The 13667-nt window shown below is 46.6% G+C and overlaps 1 protein-coding gene across 5 annotated transcripts in view; it reads left to right on the top strand.

Moving 5' to 3' along the window:
- The window catches only part of TTC28 (tetratricopeptide repeat domain 28), a 109177-nt gene that overhangs the window by 55532 nt on the left and 39978 nt on the right, over nucleotides 1-13667 (top strand). For all 5 annotated transcript variants that reach the window (XM_085593170.1, XM_085593172.1, XM_085593173.1 and 2 more), the window contains 3 exons: nucleotides 6103-6250; nucleotides 7875-8147; nucleotides 9161-9291. In XM_085593170.1, coding sequence (XP_085449296.1) covers nucleotides 6103-6250; nucleotides 7875-8147; nucleotides 9161-9291 — 552 coding nt within the window. The remainder of the gene's footprint in view (nucleotides 1-6102; nucleotides 6251-7874; nucleotides 8148-9160; nucleotides 9292-13667) is intronic.

Below are 13667 nucleotides of genomic sequence, written 5' to 3' on the forward strand. Positions count from 1 at the left end.
CAGCTATCCATTTAGTTTAAGTTTTGTATAATTCTGTATCTGTTAAATATCTAATAATATCTTACAAAAAATGGTGTTACTTCTGAGCAGGATGCAAGGTGGCTTATCTTTTCTTCTGCCATTTCTGAAAGAAGCTGTTTAGCCAAAAATTTTGCCAAACTGTCCCTGTTCTCCTTGTGGAGGAGCTGTAGCAGATGCTGCAGTGCTGTGCCTGTTGGCCTCAGGCAGAAGTGGCTGGTTCTGTTTTCCTTGTGCTGTACTTGGGCACTGACAAGTTGGTTGTTACTCCTCCAGAGCACTTTCCTTCCTCCACTCATAGCTGGTTCTTGCTGTTAAGTGATGCTTAAGAGTTAGCTGATAAGTACTGGAAGATTGTCTGCTGTCACCTGCTGTTAGGGAAGGAGAGGGATGTCCTCTGAAGAGGGGTTCCAGGATGTCGCTGTTGTTCCTAGAGTAAGTCTGAAGCATGTGAAAAAGGAGCAACAAGGATAAACTCTGTGAGAAGCTGGGCTGTTTACTTCAGCTAAGTAAACAAAGGTTTGACTCTTTATTTACTGATTAAATTCGACTTATTTTTCGGGTGGGCAAGTGAGCTGTGCACAAAATCCCATTAAGCAGGTAGTGGAAACATAATTAATAAGAATGATTATTATGTTTTATCCAAATGCTCTTTGGATAAAGCCAGGCAAGATATTTTACACACACACCCCCATCTTGTTTTTCTCTATATGTTCCATGGGTCTTAGAGGAAATTCCCATTTCTTAGTGTAGTTCTGTAAGAGTCATCTTGGAAACAGTAGAAGATAAAGAAACAAAGCTGCAGAGACAACAAATCTGTTGTGCTGATTCTCCAGGGCAGGCTGACAGCTGTAGTTCAGGTGTCAGCCAGATGCAGGACAGTGAAGGAAAAGTGTTACCTGGGGTGCAACCTTAATTTTGGGAAGGCAGGAATTCAGCTCGTGTGGTCAGCAGCAGTATTTCTGCATGTGCTCCATGTGTTCTGAATTAAAGTGCAGTCTTCCCTCTCCTCACATTCCTGAAATCCCACAGCAGAGATTTGTCCGTATTTTTCTCTAAAATTTGGCTGTAAAACAGTTACAAGGGAAGAGGATGGATTCAACCTGGTGCTTGGCCCTGAGAAGCTGTGGCAGCTGTTCACACATTCCCTCCCTTCTGCTGGTCCCTTGCAAGCTCTGCTCAGCCGTGGGCACAGCTGGCGTGGGCAGCCCCGAGGGGCAGCGGGTCTGACTGCACAAGGGTGTTCTGCAGGCTGACAACAGACATTAAATGCATCAGAGATTATTCCTGCTGGTTTTGGCATCTCCTCCTGATCTGGCAAACCAAGGGAGCACTGCGGAAGAAGCATTTTCTGTGTGTTTGCCTTTCCTGCCCCCATGGCTGACTGTCCAGGCTGGCTGATAGCAGCACGAGGGTGCTTTGAGTTTCCTCCCCAGTGTACAATGGCAGCCTTTGTCTGAGACCAAGGTGCTTTTTTTCAAATTTTCCATGTTTGTTTGACAGGAATTTTCTGCTGCAAGTTCTTCTGATGCTGTTCCAGTTTTGTTCTTCTGTCTCTGTTACCCAGTTAATGTTGGCCAGCACTGTACCATGTCCGTGAGCCAGTGGGGTGAGGTTTGGTGGCAGAGGGACCAGGTGAGCCCTGGCAGAGCAGAGTGGCCTGTGATGCCAGTGAGGGGGATGCAGGGAGAGGCACAGGAGCTCCTGAGCAGGGAGGGGAGATCCCAAATGTAGAATCTGTTGCTGCTTAACCTGTGTGGGCAGGACCTTGACTTGGTTTTACTTGGCAAAATCTTAGGGAACTTAAATGTCCCATTCATTATTTACATGCTGTGTCTTTGTACTGTATTTTTATCTTTGTTGCATATTTTGTATTACTTATAAACCAATTACTGTTGCCTAAAACAGTTCTTGCATATTGATATCAGAAGATTTAATAAAAATTTCAACTCCCCTCTTGATACTGACCACTCAGTTATGACATTTGCATTCTAATCCTGTTTCAGATTGCACAGGGAAATCTAGTATTCATGGGCTAGACAGTTACCTAGATGGGATCTCAAATGATGAGAATCAGAAAAGCTAATAAGCATGTTTATTTGTGTTCCCGGGACACTGCAGCTATCCATCCAGTGGCAGCTCCTAGTAGGACAGAGAGAAATTATCATTTTACATTAAATTGGCTGTAATAAACACAGGTGGAAAATACTGGCGTGTGCAGAAACTACGTGGATCAATAAATTGGGCAGAAAACTTAGGACTTGTGCTTAGAATTGCAGAGAGGGGCTGTGCCTGCCTAGGCAGATGCTGACTGTGCCACCAGCTGGCCCCACAGAACTGCCCTGGCCAAGGGACGGCGCTGTCTCTGTGCTCTTCTCATGCTCATACAAGTTTGGTAAAATTATATTGAAGGTAGGAAAAGCAATAAAAAACTGTATTCCAGCTGTGAAAACATGGAATGTTTGAAAAGCATGGGGCAAGAAGGCAAGTCTATAAAAATGAGTGGCAAAACCTGAATGAGGTAGGAAGACGTATGCAACCCTTTGGGTCCTGTGCTGGGAGTGATGCCACTTCACCTCTCTGGGTTCTGTCCTGAGGCCAGCAGTTTGAGCAGCATCTGTGTTTTACATGGCTCAGAAGTCCCAAGTGCCAAATATATTTTGCCAATTAATTAATTAAATTATTTTTGCTTCCAGAATATCAACAGTGCTTTCAAAGGTATTATGGATAAAAAGTGCTACCTATTCCTTGTTGTCCCTCCTTCCCTTGGCTGTATGAAACTGGGTAAATGGGCAGAAGTGCAGCCTGTTGTGCAGAGGCTGAGCCCACCTGTCTGTGTGAGTCTGCACTGGTGTTTGATTCTCAGAGAGGTGTGGGAATGCTCACTTAACAGCCTCTCCAACGTAGTACTGGGGACTTGATGAGATTGGCAGCTTTGTAGAGCTCTAATCCTCTTCCCTTCCCAAAGGGTTCCTGCTGGCAAAAGCTGCTCTCCCTGTCCTTCTGCAGGCAGTGGGTGTGCTGGGCAGAGCTCAGGCTGGAGGGGTGGGTGCAGGTCCTGGGGACCCCTAACATGCTGGGACTCTGGAGGTGAGAACAGCACAGCTGGGTCCATCCTGCTCAAACAAGGACAGGAGAAAATAATTCCCATTGAGGGAGATGCATCTGGTGCCAAATTCCAGCTGAGAATGAGGCTTTCTTCTTGCACAGTGCCTTGTTCCTGCAAAGTGTGGTGCAGAGACTGCAGAAATGAAAGAGATGGTTCCAGCTGTCTGTATTGAGACACTGAGCATGCAGAGAGCCAGGTTAGAAAACACCTGCTGTTTCTGTCTTGTCTTTAGTGAAACATTGTCTCTCTCCATGCTTTAATCTTCTTAAAAGGAATTGATACGTTTTTCTTATTTGGGATCACTGGAAAATTAATGTAACTGTTCCTGTAGAGTGAGGACTGTAGTAGCTTCACATAAAGTGATTTAAAATTTAAAGCTTGCTCAGCAGGGGAAGGCTCTGTCTGTGTCGGGACCAGGAGCTGCTCCTTGGCTCATTCCTTCAGCTGCAGCTGCTGGCTCCCTGCCTTCCCTTTTCCTCTCCTCTTCCAAAGGGTGATTCTCACCATTTCCTCTTTGCAGACTTTTCCCCTTGATACAGTGTCTTCATTCCAATGCTAAACTAACTTGTGAATACCTCTCAGGGAGGAAATAGGTGATGTGAATGCTTTTTATTTATTTAGTTAAAGGTCTGTGGAGAACACAATGTGCAGAGAGCATTCTTATATATGCTGGAAACTGGAAGAGGAAGGAAGGAAGGGTTTTTTGCAGGAGAAAAATAGGCCAAAATTGTACTTTCTGCTATGATTAATAGGGCTCTCTTTTGGCCTTTGAATGTTGTGTTTGTATTCAAATTAAGCAGTTGCCAGGGGCACTTCCAGGAATAGATGTGGGGAGCGGATAAAAGCCCTTTCCGTAAAAGATGTTCAGAATGTGCGGAACTGAACTGGATGTTTTTGGGTCTTGTCTCCTCCTGTCACCTGGAGCCCGTGTGTCTCCTCCATGTGCAGGATTCAGAGGATGGGGATTCTCATTTCTCAGCATTCAGGATGTGCCAGTGAAGCACAAGGTGCTGAAGATGCCCACACAGCACACGGAGCTCAGTGCTGCAGCCACGTGTCCGTGCCCACCTTCTGCAGAGCTGAGCCAGGCAAGCACGGCTGTCCTGGACCAAGCAGCCTTCTGGGCTGGAGAGGTCCCAGTCACAGTTGTGCTGTGTCCAACTCCCTCTCTCATCAGGCAGTAAAGAAAGCAATTAGGTGGTAATTCTGCAAAAACAAGAACTTAATAGTGTACAGCATGATTTAGGTGACAGTTCACACTCTGCTGGGAGGACTTGTGCTTGGTGGCTGCTGCATGTTGTTAGTTCTTTGTATTTTCTTTGATTTAAAGCTTCATGCTTGTAATCTAGTTAACAATGAATTGGGTTTCCAGTACAGTGGCTTATTTGGTTCAATAAGAACACGTTTATACTAAAGGTTAATGAAAAGCATTTTACTTTCATTGAATTCATTAAAAGGGATTCTACAATCAAGACTTACTAATGGAAAAGAGATTAAATATTCATGTCTCTAAATTTCTCACATCATTTCTGATTTTCCTTAATCTCTGCCTTCCTGGATTGGAATCCAAAAGTGCCTGAATGCTCTAACAAGTTCAAAAATTAAGTAAAGATTTCTCCTGTTAAAGTAAAAAGACTTCCCAGATATATACCTAATGTATCTTGAGTGCAAATCTCTGTGCTATTATGGGCGAAGAGAGAGTGATGAGGTCCTAGCCAAGAGAGCCAATCTCAAGGAGCAGTATTGGTTCTTAAAGTACTTTTAAATAATACAAATAATACTTTATCCTCTTTATTTGTGCTATTGAAATAGGCTTGAATGAACTCAAAGTGCAGCAAAATTTGCATTAGAAAGGTATTAGCTGGCATGAAGATAAAACCTGAGTAACAGGCGTCAGCAGTGCTTAAAGATTCAAGACCTTTTTATAACACAGCATCCAGATGTGTGTGCTACAAATACCTGAGTACTTTGTAAATACTGGATTGTGTTTTCTGTGGTCTTTTTCCCCATATCTCTCAGGCAGCTCTGGATACCCTTTGGGCAAGGGCTTTGCTTGTGCTCGTTGTGTGAGCAGAGTGTGTGTCTGAAGTTCCTGCTTTGTGTGTAGGTTTCTGGTATGCCAGTGTGTGCAGATTTGGGAGTTATGTTTGGGAATGCTTTGCAGCTGCATATTGATGTTACTGATGTAGAAATGGAGATATATGGTGTTAGGAGATACAAGTTACTTTGAAGGTATTGCAGATTCCCATAAATCCATAAGTGGTTTTCTGGAAAATTAAGAAATGAAGAAAAATTATCTTGTAAACAGTTTCAGAATTATGAGTGTCTTGCTTTAGTCTAAGAAGCTTGTATAGATCAATGTATGCAATACACATACACACATGTGTATTTGTGTTGTACATGTAGTACACCTAGCAAGTGGGAGTGGAGCAGTGCTGGACAGTGTCTGCCTCAGTGGATGTGGCTGGAGAAAGAAGGCTCAGCTCCTGGCTGCATCTTTCTGTTGTGTTTCATTGCAGCTTGAGCTTTCAGTACATTTTGGGCTCTGCTAGTGCTGGATGTTGATATTGGACTCGTTGGCAAGAGCTGATGAGAGGGGAAGTAGGTTGCTTCTTTGCTGTGTGAGCTGAGACTGGAAAGGAGGGTCTTGAGAAAAAGCATCTGGTTATAAGTAGTTAAGAAGTAGTATTTGGCCAGGTCCAAGGGTAAAGCTTTACCTTACTAGAAGTGGTCCCCAAAAGAGTTCAGAGGCCTTGCTAGAGCTCAGATGGTGATCACAGAGAGTGGGTACACGCTGGTGGGGTTCACAGACCAGGCTGCAGTGTTGGGTGGCAGTGCTTGCAGCCACGTGGCCAGAGAAGCCGGAGTGCCGTGGTGTGGCCCTGCTGTCCAGCAGCACGAGCTCAGGAGCTGTGTTATTTGTGCCTGTTTGTGCTGGCTCAGTGATGGGCATTGCTGTTGCTCTGTTCCTGCAGGCATACTTCCGTCAGGGCGTGGCCCTGCAGTACCTGGGCCGCCATGCGGATGCACTGGCCGCCTTTGCCTCGGGGCTGGCGCAGGATCCCAAGAGCCTTCAGCTTCTGGTCGGCATGGTGGAGGCCGCCATGAAGTCTCCCATGCGAGGTAAGCACACGGGGGTTCTCAGGGCTGTCACCTGCTGCTGAGCTAGCCAGAGGTGGGAGCTTCAGTCCCAGCCCCTGAGGACAGGAGAACCTGGGGGCCTGAAGGGAAAGATTTCAAGATTTGGCTTCTCTGCCGAGTCAGGAGGATGCCAAGAATGGAGCCTGAAGTTACAGGAGGAACAAAAACTATCTTTCTGGTTAATGGGTCAGTAAAATGGTGATGGCCAGCTTGAGGAGCGCTGGAGATTAATCCAACTGGGTTTGTACAGCAGTTCCCATGGAGTCCTTGCTGGTTTTTCCTTTCTCCAGTATCAGTCCAGGCAGAGGTGTGTGCTGCTGTGGTGCTGCCTGTGTTGTTACTGGAACAACTTCCCACAGTGTTTAGGTTGGGAGCAGCACATCTGAAATGCCCCAGGCCAGTGTTTGCCCCAGAAGAGCACATCAGCAGCTTTTTTGTGGTACTGCTGTCTCTCAAAACACAGCATTCCAGAAGGCAAAAAGGCTGCTGGCTGCTCTGCTAATTCACTTCTGTTCAAGCAGTGTTTGCAATCACGGAGACCTTGAAGCCATATGAGCTGTGCAGTGTTTTGCCTCTTTCATCGTGTCCCCATTTCCAAGATTTTTTTCTCTAGAGGAAGGGGTTTGTCTCCTCCTAGCTCTGTGTCTCTTGCAGGCTTTGTGCTGCAATGCCCTGATGCTGTTAGTCAGGAGGGAACATGGCAATTGTCCTCCTCAGCAGATGGTGCTGGGGGCCACAGGGCTTAGGAGCCAAGGAGCACTGAAATGAAAAAATACCCTTGTTGGTATTTGCTTTTTTACAGTGTTTTTCTCCATCCTCCAAAACAAATTCATCTGGAAGTTTCTGTCCTGTACAGCAGTTACTTGGTGAATGCAATTTGATTTGCTACCCGGAGGTACTAAGGCTGCTGCTTAGAATTCAGGTTATATGGTATTCTGTGGGAGCATCCCCAAATTTGGCAGGATGCTCTCTGGCAGACTGCCCTGCAGCTGTGTATCAACTGTGCTCCCTGCTGCAGTTAGACAAATCGAAGCAGTTGGGCAGCTCCAGTGCTATCATGCCACAGGAACACTGTCTCCTGCAGAAGGAGCAGCTTCTTTCTGCAGTTTTGGTCACCTCTCTTAGCACACACCGTGTGCTTGGGTATCTGGACAGGCACAGACTTTGCATGCATTCATCTGAAGGTTTGTGCTGAAAGAGCAAAAACTGCGATGCTCTCAGACACTGCAGATGGCCCATTTCCAGTTTCCTACAAAATTCCACAGATATCTTCTGTATCCCTTCTGCCATTAGGCCAGACTTCAGAGCTCAGGCTGAGACTGCTCTATGCTGAGATTGCTGTAAGCTCTATTTTTATGCTGCCTTCCTAAAGTGCTTTCTGCAAGGCAAACAGCAGTTTGCCAGGTGATCTGTCATGATATGCCAGATCTTAGATGGTACCTTTGAGCCCCAAGCTCCCTTAATAAATCTTCATTGCATTTGGGCTGTCTGGCCCTTAAGTCATGTGTCATCTGTTGACAAAAAAGTCAAGATGAGTTGTGAAGGTGATTTCTGATGCAAATAACTTGGTTTGCTCAGTACCTCTGTCTTTGGTTTTGCGCTTCAGAGTCCCTGGAGCCCACCTACCAACAACTGCAGAAGATGAAGCTGGACAAGAGCCCCTTTGTTGTGGTGTCTGTCATTGGTCAGGAGCTCCTGACTGCAGGCCACCACGGGGCCTCTGTGGTGGTGCTGGAGGCTGCCCTGAAGATTGGCACTTGCAGCCTGAAGCTGCGGGGATCGGTGTTCTCTGCGCTGAGCAGTGCGTACTGGTCCCTCGGGAACACGGAGAAAAGCACTGGATACATGCAGCAGGACTTGGACGTAGCCAAGAGTTTAGGTAAGAATCCTCCTTTCAGTTCTGGAGTGCTGGGTTGGGACTGGTGAAACAAATCAAGAGCTGGGTTAATGATCAGCATCTCTCTGGAATGCTCAGGTTTCTGTGGGTTTTCACAAGCTGCTAAATCCAATCGGAAGCTTCTGAAATGTGCAGACTGCAGGTTTGTGCATCCTTGTTTGCCTGCCTGTGTGAAGAGGTAGATGATCAATGGATGTGCTAAGGTTTTACAGGGTCTTCTAATTACCTGATGTCATGTATGTGAGAATTGAACCCTGTGTTGACTCAGACTCAAGACCTTACATGAGTCTTAAATTAAGCCATCTGCTTTTCCAAGATGGACAAAAGTACTCATTCTGAGATTCTGGGGCAGTAGCCAGGGAAGGAACAAATTAGTAGTGACACAATGATGAACAAAGAGTGATTAAAAATAAATTCAAAAATCCCTCTTGAATACTGTACATTGTGCACAACAGTAAGAGCATTTGGCTTTGTGGTGTGCTGTAGGAGAGCAGAAAGGTGTGAGACAAAGCCCTGACTGTGCAGAACTGGAGAGATAATGCCCACAGGCTCGAGCCAGGAATGTTCACTGAGAGCATAAGGACTGTTCTCTTGAAGATGGTTGTAGGTGTGCTTTGTACATCTGAGCTGAGCTGTGCTGCAGAATTGTTTTCTAGAGAAAGCTGGCATGCTTTGTGCTTATTCTAGGCCTTGACCCTTGACTGACCTTCACAATGTCAAGCAAGGAATAAACAGGGAGGAATGGAAAATTGCCAAGTATTAGGCCACAGAGGAAAGTAAAACAATTCTGAAAATAAGATTGATGGCTACTGTAGAAATTTCTGAAGGCCAGCAAAGAGGGAAGTTCGGCTGTGTATTAAACATAAAGATGAGTTTGTTCTAATGCTGGTTCTCACACCACAGCATCACTTGTAACCCATGTTTTAGTCTTCCCACTGGATGCTTCAAGCAGTGCCTGTATTAGCTAATCTTTGTTTTGTTTGCATGTGACACAGGTGACCAGACAGGAGAATGCCGAGCTCATGGAAATCTGGGCTCTGCATTCTTCTCCAAAGGAAATTACCGGGAAGCCCTTACTAACCACAGACATCAGCTGGTGCTTGCCATGAAGCTCAAGGACAGAGAGGTAGGAAGCTTTTTAAACAGTCAAAGCTGGTAGTCTGCCCTGCATGGTCTTCCAGACAGATCGGGACATACAAAAAAAGCCTTGTCTGTCTACCCTGTTTTACCCCAGGAATTTGGAAGCTGTGACTTCTCCTCCTGGGTGTCTAATTGCCTTTTGTTAAGGAAAGTCTTTGCACCAGTAGATACAATATGTGAGTGCAAGGGGCAGGATGCTTGGGTTGTCCTTTTTTCCCCCCATCTCATTCTGAGCAGGTCCTTCTGCCTTCCCATCCTTGTTCCTACAGCACAGAGGCTCTGGGCTCCAGGGGCAGGAGCTGCTGCTGGGTCAGTGTTGGTACCATGCTGCTGCAGCTGAGCCCTTGCTGTCCTCAGCACATTGCCCATGTTACAGGTGCTGCTGACCTGGACTCTGCTAAGCTGCATCCTCAGCTGTGCCTTTTCCATACAAGAAATGAGCAAGATCCCTCTTCCCTGTGTTTGTATAAAATACACTTAGTCTAAACACCAGTGAGAGCAAGAAGAACCAATGCAAACCTGAAAACAAATTGTGCAGGATCTGCTTTGCCTTGACCATTCAATTGTGCTGGGCTCCCTGCCAGTGCAGGGAAGTGGGCTGCATGGGCTGAGGAGGCTGTCCCAAGGCATTTCTACTGAAAGTTCACTGTAAGGACAGAATCATATTTTATTGCACAGATACAAAACCTATCCCCTGCTCCAGGGATTCCCCTCTGCTGGGAGTGGGAAAATGGAGACTGATGATTACATGGCAGCAGGGCAGGTAAAAATTCATGCAAACACAGGTGGTTTTGCGGGAGATCTAAAAGCTGAGGAAGATCAGTTTCCCACTGGTAAGTTGTGGAAAGAAATCTGCTAGAATTTGCTGAATGCTTTACTGCTTTACTAACTTGGTAAGTTAAATACCAAGTAAACCTTGGAAAAATGTATCTTTCAGTAGGTTGTGGAAGGTCTGTGGCTGGGGGAGAGACTTCCTAGACATTTTCTTGATTATTTTACCAGCTGGAAAACCTCCTGAATCAGTCCTGATTTCCTTGTTTCTGTTCATGAAGGGCTGAAAAGCTGTTACTTGTTATTGTTTGTGGAGTTTTCTTGATCAGGGCCCCTGTTGATGCTAACAGGGTAACCTGAGTGGCTCGTGCTCTTCCTTGGGATTTCTTGCCCCATGGAAGAGCCCCATGGGTTTCATACCCCATTGTGGGGAACCTCAGGCTGCCCTGGGATGTGGGGCTGGAGCATTTTGCCTGGTCTTCAGCCCACTGATTTAAACAGATCTCACTGAGGGGAGTCCAGGGAATGAGGGCTAATCGTAATAGTCCTTAGTTCATGACACATCTGGGTACATAATTAACAGTTATTGACAACAAATGACTACTTGGTTTAGCAAGAAAGCTGAGCTTCTTGGATTTCCTGTAGGATGTAACCACAGGAAATTAATTTGGCGCTTTCTGATGACATCATCTTGACCACAGAGCTTCCTCTGAACAAAAAGCTGTTTTTCTTGGCCTCCTTTGCAGACATTTTTATAATGCAAATGTTATAAAGTTGCAGTAGGGCTGATGTGAATTCCAGCAGAAGGGAATTTGGTGTGTGACTGTAATGAGGTAATTGTTTTACCCCTGACTGTACGGAGAATTGGCAGAAAAGGTAGAAAGTGCTCCTTTGTATGGGATACTGCTGTCTTTGGAGGGGCTGTCAGGTTCTGAGGCTGCTGGAACAAGTGTTTGCTGGGTAGTGCTGCCCAGAAATGGAAAGGGAAGTTGCAGAGAGGGTCTGTTTGGAGCATTCAGGTGTGTCCTCCTCCATGCAGACCTGGAGAAGGGGAGCTGTCAGCTGAGCAGGAAAACATCTCAGCTGCTCACAGAGACTCAAGATTTTATGTTTTTCTTCCTTGGCACAGGGAGTCTGTGCAGCTCCTGTTACAAACACAGGCTATGTGTCCAGGCAGGCCATTTGCTCTTTCAGTCAGTGTGGGAAGAAGTTTGAGCTGTTTTGCTGGACTTGTGTCCAGAGAGAGCATGGGGCAGGTGTTGCTGGGATTTGGCATACCTGTAGTGTCTCTAAGAGGGAATTTGGGGGATTGAACACAAGTGTGAGTTTGGTCTGTGCAGGTGAGGGAGAAGACTGATTCTTAGTGAGATGCTGTGAAGGGCACCATGAAACAGATATCTCAGGTGAGGAATGGGTTGGAGTTTTTGACCAGCTTCAGTAGCTGGTCAAGAAATTCAACTGAGCTGCTTCTGTGGCTATTCCTGTCCCTGCTTCAGCCATGTCACTGGTGGCAGGGTAGGCATCACTCATTGTGTAGCCCCATGGCAGCAGTACAAAGAGTAACCATCCCATCCTGAATGAGGAGGGTACTCACAGCCCATCTGAACTCAGAGGGAACACATGGGCAGGGGGCTGCAGGACCCTGGCTCAGTGCCTGCGTGCCCCTCAGGAGCTGATCTTTGGGCATCTCTTTTGGCACCAGCTCCAACTAAGACCCACACAATTTGTGCCGAGGTGGAAAATAAAACTTTTCTGGGCTGGTGGGGCCTCTGGTCTTGTCTTTTCCTCACTCATTCAGAGCCAGATGCAGGCTGTTGGAGTTCACCCACTCCTGTCCTGCAGGAAGGAGCTGCTGCCTGTGCAGGGCACTGGGCAGGAATAAGAAGGTCTACACTGAGCAGACATGGCTGCAGTGGAGTGAAATACAGTCTTTACTTCCTTGCTGATTGATAAAGATGGATAAAGAGTTGCAGCCCTGTCCTAGAGCAGCAGCAGCCTCATGTTCTTGTGACATATTCCATGCTCTCTGTGACTGAAATGTCAGCACTACTGTCCAACAGTTCATGTGCCAAGGAAATCCCATTCTGATAACTCGAGCTGCTGCTCTTTTTCCAGTCTCTGCTCGGTGCTCAGAAAGTTCTGGGAGTTGTACAAAGAGAGGTTCCCCAAAACAGCAGCCAAGGTACTGGATTGTGCCAGAGGAGGAGTGGCAGATGATGTTAGCAGGGAAGACTGCATCACATTATTTTAGCTTGATGTCTTTTTCTTGTCACAAAAGCTGGCTCTGATAAGCAGCAGAAGCTTGCAGCCTGTTTCTCCTCTCCTCAGAGTGGTCTAAGGTCTGCAGTTACACCAGCCCATAATGCAGGTGCTGAATGTTATGTCTATACTCTATTTCTGAATTAATTGCTTTGGTTTTAACACCAGGTAGCCTAATTTTCTGGAAACCATCAGGTAACTCATGTAGGTAGGGAGTGTTGATGCCACATCACAAGCTGTGATTTAGACGAGGATTATGCAGCTGATGAGCTATGCCAGGATCAGAGGAAAAAATGGAATCAAAATGTAAATTTGAAAGCTTTTGATGCCTATAACATTATTCTCCTGTATCCCTTTTCATTGCTAGCTGCTCCTCAGGTGTCCAGAACTATCTTGTATTAGGAATTCTGTAAGGCCAGAGTGCCAGTGTAGATCCAGTGCTGTGTGATTTCTTGGGACAGGTTGTGGTGGCCCTTTTTGATGACCATTCTGAAGGCCCTGTGTTCCTTCCAGAGCATTTCATTTAGAGAAGTTAACACTTGAGTTTTGGAGGGGTGAGTGGCTGACAAGCAGAAATGGAAAGCTGTGGAGTTCCTTCTTAGGTCCAGTGTCCAAAGCCTCACAAAGGCTGTGTTGAATCCTGCCATGCAGAGGCCATGGACACCACAGGAACTCTGTCTAATAGCTCCCTTCTCTCCTGGGCCCTCAGACGCCTTCGATTACAGCCCCGCTGTTCAGAAATAGCAGGGCAGCATGGCAAGATCATAAACCAACCATCATGAAATGAGTGCTTGTGCTGCCAGCATGGAGCTCTTGGGAAGGATGCTGCTGCCAGAAAGCCACTGGGTGCTGGCAGCCCCTCTGTGCTGGCTGGCAGGCATGCTTTGAGCTGAACTGAGCCTTTCCCCAGGGTGCAGCAGCTCTCTTCACCATGCAGGAGTGAACAGAAGTGTTGGGTGAGAAGGAGGATTGTCTGCAGCCCTGAATTCTCCCAAGGGCTGGGATGAAGTTGCAGCTGGGCACTTTCTGGTGCCCTTTTCTCTAGGGTGTGGCTGAGGGAAGGGCAAAGAGCTGATGGACTGTGTCAGTACTGTCTTCCCCTGGTTTGACATGATGACCAACAGCTTGCAGTGATCACTCCTGGCCTGGTTTTGAAGGGATTTCCCCCCACCTCCCTCTGGAAGCAGCTATTTGTAGAAGGAAAAAGTGCAGAACTGCTGGGGCTCAGTGCCCTCTTGTAACTGACCCTTTGTATCAACCTCTGGCTGCTGCCCTGGACATCTCCATGAGCATCTGTGGCTTTGGGAATTCTCTGCAGCAGGTGGGTGTGCT

Source organism: Lonchura striata, chromosome 15 (assembly GCF_050655825.1).
Source record: "Lonchura striata isolate lonStrDom1 chromosome 15, ASM5065582v1, whole genome shotgun sequence".
Lineage (NCBI taxonomy): Eukaryota > Metazoa > Chordata > Aves > Passeriformes > Estrildidae > Lonchura > Lonchura striata.